Source organism: Poecile atricapillus, chromosome 13 (assembly GCF_030490865.1).
Source record: "Poecile atricapillus isolate bPoeAtr1 chromosome 13, bPoeAtr1.hap1, whole genome shotgun sequence".
In the NCBI taxonomy this organism is placed as follows: Eukaryota; Metazoa; Chordata; class Aves; order Passeriformes; family Paridae; genus Poecile; species Poecile atricapillus.
Genome location: NC_081261.1, coordinates 780,001 through 792,093, shown reverse-complemented (window position 1 = coordinate 792,093; position 12,093 = coordinate 780,001). Strand labels below are relative to the sequence as shown.

The 12,093-nt window shown below is 51.3% G+C and overlaps 1 protein-coding gene across 1 annotated transcript; it reads right to left on the bottom strand.

Moving 5' to 3' along the window:
• Positions 1 to 1,665: 1,665 nt before the first annotated feature.
• Positions 1,666 to 9,757, bottom strand: YIPF5 (Yip1 domain family member 5). The gene is made up of 6 exons (XM_058848495.1): positions 9,626 to 9,757; positions 9,319 to 9,427; positions 6,895 to 7,061; positions 5,846 to 5,991; positions 3,485 to 3,666; positions 1,666 to 2,703 (listed from the first exon to the last, which is right to left on the bottom strand). The coding sequence occupies exons 2-6, from the start codon at positions 9,417 to 9,419 to the stop codon at positions 2,541 to 2,543; spliced, it is 759 nt and encodes a 252-aa protein (XP_058704478.1). The 5' UTR covers positions 9,420 to 9,427; positions 9,626 to 9,757; the 3' UTR covers positions 1,666 to 2,540.
• Between the last annotated feature and the right edge of the window lie 2,336 nt (positions 9,758 to 12,093).

The following is a 12,093-nucleotide window of genomic DNA, read 5'->3' as shown; positions in this document are numbered from 1 at the left end:
GTCACTGACTCTGAGCTGTGCTCCCAGAGCTGCTCCAGGCACAGACAATGTCACTGACTCTGAGCTGTGCTCCCAGAGCTGCTCCAGGCTCAGACAATGTCACTGCCCCGGGCTGTGCTCCAGCGCTGTCCCCGGAGCCGGGCCCATGGAACTCCGGACCCCCAGGGGGGGACAGACACAGCAACACCTTCAAAACGAGGGCTGGGCACAGCCCTGGAGCTGCTGGGACAGGAACGGGACTGAACGGGACCAAACGGAACCAAACGGAACCAAATGGAACCAAATGGAACCAAAGGGAACAGAACGGAACCAAATTGAACCAAAGGGAACCAAATGGAACCAAAGGGAACAGAACGGAACCAAATGGAACCAAATGGAACCCAACAGAACCCAAGAGCCCCGGGGGCAGCAGCTGCCCCACAGCACAAGGGACACGAACCACAGAGCCACTGTCACACCATCGACAGCCTGGGGTGACCCGGGACAAACTGGGACAAACTGGGACAAACTGGGACAAACTGGGAAAGGGAAACTCACAACTCTGGCAGGGCAGGACTGAGCTCAGGCTGGGGGAAATAAGAAAGGTGGGTTTGAAAGAGCAAATCCAGAATTTGTTTGAGTGCTTTAAGCTGAGCAAGATGAGAAGAGCCAAAGCAGGATGAAGAAGCGGTGCTGGCACTTCCCCTGAGGCCAGGTGAGAACGCTGGGGGACAGACTGGGGGGCAGCTCCGACGGGGAAAATCCTAATTATAAATGCAAATGTGGGAGTACAGAACCACAGCCTCCAATCCTGACATTCTATGGGATGGGGAGATTGGATCATCTGAAATGTAACAACTGAAGCCAGAACCAGGACAAAACTTCATTAAGGAAAAACAATGGGAGAGATTTTGGAAAGGCAATAAAGAGTCAATGCAATCACATCAATAACTGCACCAGAAGTTTGGGATATTTAAGACATCCACTGGTTTTTATCAAGTCCTCCATAAAGTCAAGTGTTTGACCTCCTGCTCTCATCTGCCTCTCTCTGCTCCCCAGAGACCACTTAGAAATTCAGTTACAAACTGCTAAATTCTGTGCAGAGCAACACAAAATGCTCCTGGAAACTCCTGGGTCAACCCTCACTGCTGGAGTAGAACATGCAGTGTCCTCCACTGCTGACTTTGTGAGCATTTAAACCTAAATAAATCCCTTTTCCTAGGGTTTCTCCAAACTCAGCAGCTCTGCTGCCAGGGCAACACTGAGTTGTTTTTCCTGTGCACTGAAGTTTGCTCATGCTGTGGTGAAAGAAAACATTTATAGTATTTTAATACCTGGGTAAGCACCCTGGAAGGTACCTATGGAATCACTGCAAGGCCTTAAGAACTTCCCCTGGAATGTGCAGGAGAAGCTGAATTAGCTGTTCCCAAAGTACAATATCAGTGTTAGAACCTGACTTGCTCAGCAGCTGAGGGAGCCCTTCCATGTCCTGGAACTGTGTTTAATTAAGCTCATTGGCAATCAATGCCATTGATCTGCACAGACACAGCACAGGGCTCCCTCCTGCTCTTCACTCACTGAGGCAAACACCAATGAACTCAATTTTAAACATGATTTTGCTTCAGCATTAAAGATTCTATTTTTGTAAGTGTACATCAAAAATAAAGATTAGGAAAATCAAACACCTTTTTCAAAATTTAAGGAAAATTTAATCAATATGCCTTAAATTATTTTACAATAACTACAATACTGACAAGCATAACGTTTTCCAAACGGTGTTTTCCTTGGAAGTACTGCAAGAGAGATTCCTCCTCATCCAGCAGAATGTGCACCATGAGGGAAGGAACCTCTGCTGACGTCCTTCAGAAACCCCAGTTAACATAAAGCTACAGACACCCCAATGTGGTCATGTTTCAAGTGTGACAGAATTACAGATCCCTTTCACTTTTAAGCATCTGTTTTCTACTTCATAATTTAAGTATCTTAAATCCTGAAATACTCTCACAGCAAATGAACAAATAATAGAGACCGGAGAGCTTAGGAGGATATTGGTTAAAGTACAGGAAATACTCTAATTCCTTTTGTTCATTTGTGCATTTTTGGTGAGAGGGGTCAGGAAACAGGCTCCTCTTTCCTGCAGATTTTTCTAGAATCCCCCAAATCCATGGCAGCTCCTTGAACTCTTTTGGATAAAAATCTACCAATTTATAACTGCAACCCTTCGCCCTCCCCTACAAAACGAAACAAAAATGAACAAAAATCACAACCCTCAAATAAACAACTGAAAGTTACTTTTTCTAAAGATCTAGGAATGGGAAAGAAATCACAGGAACTTGATAAGCATGAACACGTATTAAAGCTCTGGACTCCCCAGGTCATCGAAAACAGTATTCAAAGTCCTAAAAAAGTGAACACGAGACATTTTCCATTGTTCCAGGTGATTCAAACAGGTCTAAGTTTCATGATAGCAACACGAGACAGTTGTTTGCAGCTGTTTCTGGTCCAAGTCCTTGTTCCAAGCTGGGATTTTCCTTTTGGCCCCCTGGAGTCCCCCAGTCTGTTCAGAAGATGGAGATGAGGGCGAAGACTCCGTACAGCAACGCGCAGGGATAGGCCACGAGCAGCTGCTGGCCCTCCATGGCTAAGGCAGAGATAAAGATCTTGGAAGCGGAAAAGCTGCACCAGCCAATAATTCCAGCCGTCAGAATAATCCCCATCATCCCCCTGGAAAGGCAGAAAGAAGAGAATTCCTGTAAGCCCTGGGTATATCCAGCTCCAGGAGTCACACCTGGACTCATCCAACAGCTTGTGCAGGTTGTGGGGTGAATTTCAGCATTTGGCATTGAATGAAATATTCCCACTAAAAGCACTGGGCACAGGTGCCCAGAGGAGCTGTGGCTGCCCCTGGGATCCTGTCCAAGGCCAGGTTGGACAGGGCTTGGAGCAGCCTGGGATAGCAGAAAGTGTCTCTGCCTATGGCAGAGGGTAGAGCTGGATGAGCTTTTCCAACCCAAACCATTCCAGGATTCTGGAATTTTAGAACACTATCAGTCAATTTTGATGGTAGAAAGCCCCCTCAAAATTAACTCTGTGCATATGAAATTTCAAAGCCATGAGTAAAAGAACTGTGCCAAGCTATTTCTTTAATCCCTAAATTCACAGAGCCAAGAGAAATCATTCTCATTTTCTTGTATTTGTAAAATCCTGATTTGCATCTTCAGTAATAATTACTTTTAGACTTTACAGGTGCTGAGACCTGTCAGATTCAGCGCTGGCTGAAAACAAACCTGAGATTACTCTTGGAGTCTATGTATTCAAAAGCTGTTAATTGACTTAGAGGCAAAGCCAGGAGTCACCCCCCTTTCCTCCAGTAAATACCTGAAGCCATTGATAATTAATTCTTGCCCTTGCTAAAGATTCCTGTCATATTCAAATTACACACAGGAATGTCAATGATTCCCCAGCTGAGGAGGAATCTCTGCCCGAGGGGAGTGGCAGCACTTACTGCAGTGAGAAGACGATGGCGAAGGAGGAGAGCAGGATCATGGGCAGCAGGCAGTAGCCCAGCACGCTGGCCACGCAGCCAAAGGACACCCCGGTCACACTCATCAGGTTCAGCAGGCAGAACATGCCCAGGCAGCCGATGGCGCTGATCCCGTACACGTACCCAAACTGGATCTTGCCAGCCTGCAGGGGGGCACACCACGGGCTCAGGGGGGAGCAGGACAGGGATGGGAACAGGATGGAACCAGCACAGGGATGGGAACAGGATGGAACCAGAACAGGGATGGGAACAGGACAGGGATGGGAACAGGACAGGGATGGGAACAGGACAGGGATGGGAACAGGACAGGGATGGGAACAGGACAGGGATGGGAACAGGACAGGGATGGGAACAGGACAGGGATGGGAACAGGACAGGGATGGGAACAGGACAGGGATGGGAACAGGACAGGGATGGGAACAGGACAGGGATGGGAACAGGACAGGGATGGGAACAGGACAGGGATGGGAACAGGACAGGGATGGGAACAGGACAGGGATGGGAACAGGACAGGGATGGGAACAGCACAGGGATGGGAACAGCACAGGGATGGGAGCAGCACAGGGATGGGAGCAGGACAGGGATGGGAGCAGGACAGGGATGGGAACAGCACAGGGATGGGAGCAGGACAGGGATGGGAACAGCACAGGGATGGGAGCAGGATGGAACCAGCACAGAGATGGGAGCAGAACAGGGATGGGGTCAGGATGGAACCAGCACAGGGATGGGAGCAGGACAGGGATGGAACCAGCACAGGGATGGGAACAGGATGGAACCAGGACAGGGATGGGAACAGGACAGGGATGGGAACAGGATGGAACCAGGACAGGGATGGGAACAGGACAGGGATGGGAACAGGATGGAACCAGGACAGGAATGGGAACAGGATGGAACCAGAACAGGGATAGGACCAGCACAGGGATGGGAGCAGAGTGGGACCAGCACAGGGATGGGAGCAGATCTATCCACCCTGAACACAGGCATTGTCCCCCAGCCCCAGCTCCCTCACTCCCATCCCACAGGGAGTCTTTCCCCACCAGAGTCCCAGGACACCCCATGCTCCAGGAGCCTGGAATTCCTCCTGATTCTGTGGATCTTAATGAGCAGGTTCTGATGTTCTCTGATCTCAGCCCAGGAACTATTTAGGGTTTAATCAAGGACTTCTTATGCTGATTGATTACTTGCAATAATGATCTTTATAGAACTGGTGTGTAAGGACAACAAAACTGTAATTCAGGAACTTCTTGACAAGCCCAGAGCTGAAGTCCTTTAATTTGTGGTAGAATACACAAAGCTATGGCACAGGGAAAATGATAAAAAAATCCCAGGAACAGCTGCGGCTGAGCTGCCAAGAACTGAGTGTAAACTCAGGACTAGCTGAGAGAGATTTTAAAAAGCCAAACCCAAACTTTGCTTGTTCACCAGCACGTGGGAAGCACATGTGGGTTATGTCCATGTATTCAGGTCTTCTCCTGGTTTTCCCAGGCTGAGACTGATGCTTCCCTTCCAGCAGCTGCCAGGGCTCCCCCCCTGCAGGACACAGGACTGTGCAGCTTCCAGGGTGATGCACTCCAACAACTTCCACACTGGATGTGCCTAGACCCAGCTCCCCTCCTTCCCAAGCAGCACAGGAAACAATCACACCTGCTGCAACCTCTGTGCCAGGCTCAGCCCACTTCCTTTCACCACATCCCATGGATTTTTTTAAAAAACACACAGGAGAAATTCATTTTTAGGAAAAGAAAATTCAAATGTATCTATTATAAATATGTTCATTAATTGGACTGGCCTACTTTCCATAAATAAAAGTGACTTATTAAAGTAGGCTTGAAGTCCCCTTGGTACCAAAGCGTCACAGCGACGTGAAAGTTTAGGCAGAAATGAAAAGCAGTGCCTGAAGCATTTAAAGCTAAAGCAGATTAAAACTCCTGAAGCTTTCAGTGCCATGGAACACTGTTTGCTCTCATCTCAACATTGACACTCATGAGTCATTAAAGCACAGCCTGATTCCAATTAGGCTCACTTAGAAAAGACGTCCAGGCTCCAGCAGTGCCAGGCCCATTGAGCAACACAAGGAGTGTGAAAGCAGGTTTGCTCCAGTGACCTGACACTCCAGTCCTGCCCCCACAGTGTGAGAGGCCCCAGTGCCTCTTCCATTCACACATCAATTTCTGTCCTGTGCACTCTGATGATCCCTGGGGTCCCTCCCCACTCAGGACACTCCATGGAAAGGAAGAGCTGTCCTGGCCTCCAGGCCCAGAGCTGCAGAAAGGGAGCAGAAGTGCAGCCCCAGGCCCAGCAGCCCCCGTGGCAGTGCCTCACCAGCAGCAGCGTGGCCCCAAAGGCCAGGCAGAAGACCATGGGCCCGGCCAGGTCCGTCTCGTTCATGATGCTGCCATCAGCCACCTTCAGGGGGTGCAGCACTGTTAGTGTTTTCTGCCAGATGTGGTCGAAATTGATCCCCAATTCTGCAAGTGAACAGAACATGGATTTCATTTCTTCCCTTCCTGGCTGCCCCACACTCTCCACTCTTTGTCTTCCCTGATTCTCCACCTCCCATCTCCCCCAGACCCGTGATGGCCACCAGGGAATTGAGCTGTCCCCTCTTTCCTCCTGCTGCCTCCACACATTCTGGGTCTCACGTGCTGGGAAGTGCCCAGGTGGTTTCTGAAGAACCAGGGAAGAGCCCAAGCACACAGTTCCAGGTTCACAGAGGTCCCTTCAGCCCAGTTTTCTGACCCTATTTTATTTATGTAAATAAAGTTATATTTTCAATAAAAAAGCCCAGGGGGTAGAAGGTATGCTGGGGACAGGTGACAGGAGTGACAGATGCCTGTCTCTCCACTCAGTACCACTGAGGGTTTATTCAGTTGTTTGGAACTGAAAAAAACCCAGAAATAAGCTGGAAACTGATCCCAGCAGCCAGACTTAGCTGAGTATCCAGCCTGGCACTCTGCACAGGCTGTACTCCACACAGGCACTTCTGCAGTGTTTAGCATTCCTTGCTAGCAACAAAACACTCCTAACCAAGAATCAACAAAAAGGACCTGCAGCTTTTTGTTTTACAAAGTGGGCAGTTACAGTTATTATATGCAACAAGAAGAATATTAAGTGTTTTGTCACAGTCAGATTTCCCAGTGAACTGATTTAATCTACCACTGGCAGCTGGTGTGAAGCAAGAAAGCACAAATTTCCACCTGCAGAAGTTCACACCAGAACAAGGATTTCACACGCCAAAACACAGCTCCAAAACAAACCAATGAGAATCTCAAATGCACTGAGCACTTCCAGCAGCAGGGAATCCACACACTGCTACCAACTGATCCCCAAACTGGGAAGAGTTCTGGACCCAGGCCACAGCAAAGTTATACCTTCTAATAGCGGAGGCTCATCCTCAAAGCTGCTTCCATAGAAAGACTGTGCTGAGGCTGCGGAGTAGCTCTGTGTGGGCTGGTAGATCTGCCCCGTGTAGGGCTGCTGCACCATGTCAGGGGGCACAAAGCCACCCTGCTGGGCGTACTCGTAGCCTCCATAGTGCCTGCAAAGCACAACCCCACGTTAGGGCACAGCCAGAGCTGCTGCTGAAACACCTCCTGCAAGGCAAAGCTTGTTCCAGTCAGTACATCCCAGCAATCCCCTCCTTCTGCCTTAAAACATCACAGCAATCCCCTCATTCTGCCTTAAATCACAGCAATCCCCTCCTTCTGCCTTAAAACATCACAGCAATCCCCTCCTTCTGCCTTAAAACATCACAGCAATCCCCTCCTTCTGCCTTAAAACATCACAGCAATCCCCTCCTTCTGCCTTAAAACATCCCAGCAATCCCCTCCTTCTGCCTTAAAACATCACAGCAATCCCCTCCTTCTGCCTTAAAACATCACAGCAATCCCCTCCCTCTGCCTTAAAACATCACAGCAATCCCCTCATTCTGCCTTAAATCACAGCAATCCCCTCCTTCTGCCTTAAAACATCACAGCAATCCCCTCCTTCTGCCTTAAAATATCACAGCAATCCCCTCCCTCTGCCTTAAAACATCACAGCAATCCCCTCCTTCTGCCTTAAAACATCACAGCAATCCCCTCCTTCTGCCTTAAATCACAGCAATCCCCTCCTTCTGCCTTAAATCACAGCAATCCCCTCCTTCTGCCTTAAAACATCACAGCAATCCCCTCCTTCTGCCTTAAATCACAGCAATCCCCTCCTTCTGCCTTAAAACATCACAGCAATCCCCTCCTTCTGCCTTAAAACATCCCAGCAATCCCCTCCTTCTGCTTTAAAACATCACAGCAATCCCCTCCTTCTGCCTTAAAACATCACAGCAATCCCCTCCTTCTGCCTTAAAACATCACAGCAATCCCCTCATTCTGCCTTAAAACATCCCAGCAATCCCCTCCTTCTGCCTTAAAACATCACAGCAATCCCCTCCTTCTGCCTTAAAACACCACAGCAATCCCCTCCTTCTGCCTTAAAACATCACAGCAATCCCCTCCTTCTGCCTTAAAACATCACAGCAATCCCCTCCTTCTGCCTTAAATCACAGCAATCCCCTCCTTCTGCCTTAAAACATCACAGCAATCCCCTCCTTCTGCCTTAAATCACAGCAATCCCCTCCTTCTGCCTTAAAACATCACAGCAATCCCCTCATTCTGCCTTAAATCACAGCAATCCCCTCCTTCTGCCTTAAAACATCCCATCACACAGGCTCTCCATAAAAAACCCCAATCAAAGCCACCCTCTGCCCTAAACGAACCCTTCAGGAATTCTTGCCACTAATCTATCCCAACCAGAGAGATTTCCATGAACATTTCCAAAATCTTTAACTATGGGAACAGAAAGAAGGGAAATGCAGAACTCCTTGTGTAAGCAGAGCCCAGCCCCAGCACAGCCCCGTGATCCTGTTCAGGTGACAAATGGCTCTGAGCTGCTCCATTCACCTCAGGGATTACACAGAGGGACCAAAGCCCTCAGCCCGAGGCTGGATGCTCACAAGGGGCTGCCAGGATCCCCCCTGGGCCAGGAACACCCAGCACACCTCCCTGCTGCAGCCTGGAGCCACCAGGACATTGCAGGCTCACTTAGGTGACACTCATTTCTAGTTCCCAAGTGAGTGACTAGACACAGAGATGAAGAAGAACAGTATTTCCTTCCCCCAAGGACACGCAGATCTCTCACATAATTAAGATTATTCAGATAACTTGTCCTTCAATCTTCTAACACTTGCTGTCAAATCTACCAGGCAAAGAATTCAACACAAAATTCTTTCAGATCTTCATTTACAGACAGTGAGTTCAGCTCTCCATCGAACAGAGCAACCAGGACTCACTTCCAGAAGCCAGCAGCTGGCTGAAGCACCAAACCTTTCCTGGAGACACAGACTGTCCCACAAGTATCCTAAGGAAGCCTAGAGGAGAGCTGGAGAGGGACTTTGAACACGGCTCTGGAGTGCCAGGAGAAGGGGAATGTCCCTGCTGGAGGGCAGGGCTGGGTGGGATTTTGGGCAGGAATTGTTCCTGGCAGGGTGGGCAGGGCTGGGTGGGATTTTGGGCAGGAATTGTTCCTGGCAGGGTGGGCAGGGCTGGGTGGGATTTTGGGCAGGAATTGTTCCTGGCAGGGTGGGCAGAGCCTGGCACAGGTTCCAGCTGGGGCTGCCCCTGGATCCCTGGCAGTGCCCAAGGCCAGGCTGGGCTGGGCTGGGAGCAGCTGGGACAGGGTGAGGTGTCCCTGCCATGGCAGGGGTGGGGCGGGTTAAGATTTGTGTCCCCCGAGCCCGGTCCCGGGCAGGCCCCCCCGGTTACTTGCTGTACGGCCGCCCGCTGTAGCCGTAGGGCTGCGCCTGCTCCTCGATGCTGTAACTGGACTGGAAGAACTCGGTGTTGAAGCCGTCGAACCCGGACATCGCCCTCTCTGCAAGAGAACAGCGCGGCGGGTCCCGACCGCTCCCGGAGCGGCTCCGCCCGAGGCCCCGCCGCGGCCCCGGCACCTCGCGCTGCGCCGGGGCCCGCCCGCCGCTCCGGCCCGTGCCTGGCCCGCGCTTCCGGCCGCTCCCTGCCCGGGTCCGGCTCCCTGCCCGGCTCCCTGCCCCGCCCGGGGTCCCGGCCCCACCTGCGGCCCCGGCCCGGCCCCGCTCCCGCCGCCGCGGCCCCTGCGACGTGTCACGGCCGCGCCTCCACTTCCGGGACAGCGCGCGCCGCTCCGCGCATGCGCCGCAACAAACACCCGGGCCCCGCCGCTGTCTTGGCCACGCCCCCCGCGAGCCTGGCCCCGCCCCCGCGAGCCTGGCCACGCCCCCCCGCGAGCTGAGACCCCGCCCCCCGCGAGCTGAGGCCACGCCCCCCGCGATCTCCGGTCCCGCCCCAAACCCCGAGCCCGCCCCCCGAGATCCCCGGCCCCGCCCCCTGAGGCCTAGCACCGCCCCCCAGGCCCAGCGCCGCCACACGGGGTCGGTGTGGGCTCGGTGTGGGCTCGGTGCGGGCTCGGTGTGGGCTCGGTGTGGCTCCGGTGCTGCCCCATCGCTCCTCTCGTGTATCCGTAATAAAGAAATATTCCCCTGCGGCCACACAGGGAACACAGAGCTGTGAACCTTCTTGCCTTTATTGCAGCCCGGCTCTTGGCCCACCCCTCCCAATAAGCTGCAGGACCTGCGAATAGAGGGGAATCGAGAAACACGACTGGCACTGGGAAGATGCTCTCATGTGAAGGAGCTCCTTTTAGTGTCACTCACTGTTTATCCTCAGGGCCAGGGAAAAGGATTTTAGCAGCCTTTAGAAAGCTGTTAATTAGAATCAGTTTTTATTAACTCTCATGTCGCAGGGCTGGGCGCAGGGAGGAGCGAGCGGGCTCTGCTGCCTTTGAGGTGACAGGGACAGCCCCGGCTGAGGAACGGCAGCTGAAACTTCACAATCAGCTGATTTATCCTTGTTTTATCCCTTTCTGAAGGGGAGTGTGGTGATGAGGCTCAGAATTCCAGCAGAAGCAGTTTCCATCCCGTGCATGATGTGCTCTGAGCTCTGGCAGTGTCCTGGAGCCCAGCACCAGCCGTGAGGGCACACGAGATCCACAGGCCATGTTCCTGCTATAAGTATCTGTATGGTTTTGTTTTTTTCTAAAATTCATTTTGGCTCAGGACAAGTTACAGTCACTCTGTTACACCTGTGTATGTAATATTCTGCTGGTGAAATTACTGTATTTAAATCCAGCCTTGTTCCAAGCCTGATGTGACAGTGCAGAATCCACGGCGGTGCCGAGAACAGGCTCCAGGGAAATGTGTCACTGTGTAGAGCTGAATGGAGTAACAGCAGAGAACTACAGCCACGGAAAACAGAGATCAGTAACGGTGCTGTAAGCTGCTTCATGCAGATTTACACTTCAGGAAAATTAGTGTTTGAAGGCTGAGAAGATGCCAGCTTTCATGCCAGACCTGCACAGTGTGCGGGCTGCATCTGATGGCTGTGGCTTAGTGCCCCTTGGCTGAGCTGTGTGACTCGCTGCAGCTCACTGGGCAGGGAAATGAGACCCAAATCCCAGGCACTGGGCTGTGCAATTGGGATCTGCTCTTGGGAAATGCTCTTTGCCGAGAAATCTGTTTGGGTTTGCTTAGATTATTAGAATTTCCTGATGGCTTAGGTCGAGCTTTCATTGCTGAGCTCTCTCTGCACCAGGCACTCAGCCCTGCTGTAGGGAATCAGTGCAGGATGGATTCGGGGCAGGGGGTGCTCTGACACAGTCTGGGGGTTCAAGGGGAGGCCAGGCACTGCAGCTGCACTGCTGCTCCTTCCTGATGCCTTGGGAAGGGCAGCACAGACCGCCTGGAGCTGCACCAAACACCAGGAACCTCCCAGTGCCCAGGCACCAGCTCCAGCTGCACTGGGGGCTGCCACACAGTGCCAGAATCCCCCACTGCTTTGGGGTGGAAAGAACCTTAAAACTCATCCCAGCCTTAGCCCAGAGTGCTCCAGGCCCCACCTGGCCTTGAACAGCACCTGGACAGGGAATTGGGGTTCACAAGAGACCTTGAAATGGCTCCAGTTTGGGAAGAGTAAAGGTACTCATAGAAGTACTTGCTTAGTACATGAGTTACACAGTGCTGGTGTCATGACAATGCATGCTATCATGATCATGATAAATGCTTTATTCAACAATAAAACATTGTTTTAGCTATAATGGTAAAAAACACACTATAATTACACCAGTGTTAATAACAGGATAATTTGAATCAGACTGAGAATAAAAGTATTATTCAAAGAACTTTGGAGGAATGGGAGGATGGGGAAAGGGAGAGGAGGAAGATGTCTGCAAAAATAGGCCTTGTTATGGCAGAACTTGAAAGGGAGGAAGGGAGCACCTTGAGGAGGGGAGACTGCAAAGAGCGATTTGTGTTTGATTTGAATCCCCGGTTGCTGATGTGTCCGTGAGGTCTCTGCCTGCCTGCACACGCTGCATCTCCCACAGGGTCAGGGCTGTTTGTGCAGCACATTGCTCGTTCAGCAGTGGCCATGGAATTCCAAAGGAGTTGTAAACACACATATTTCAATTATATATCCAGAATGTTCTCTGATGTGCAGTGATTGATA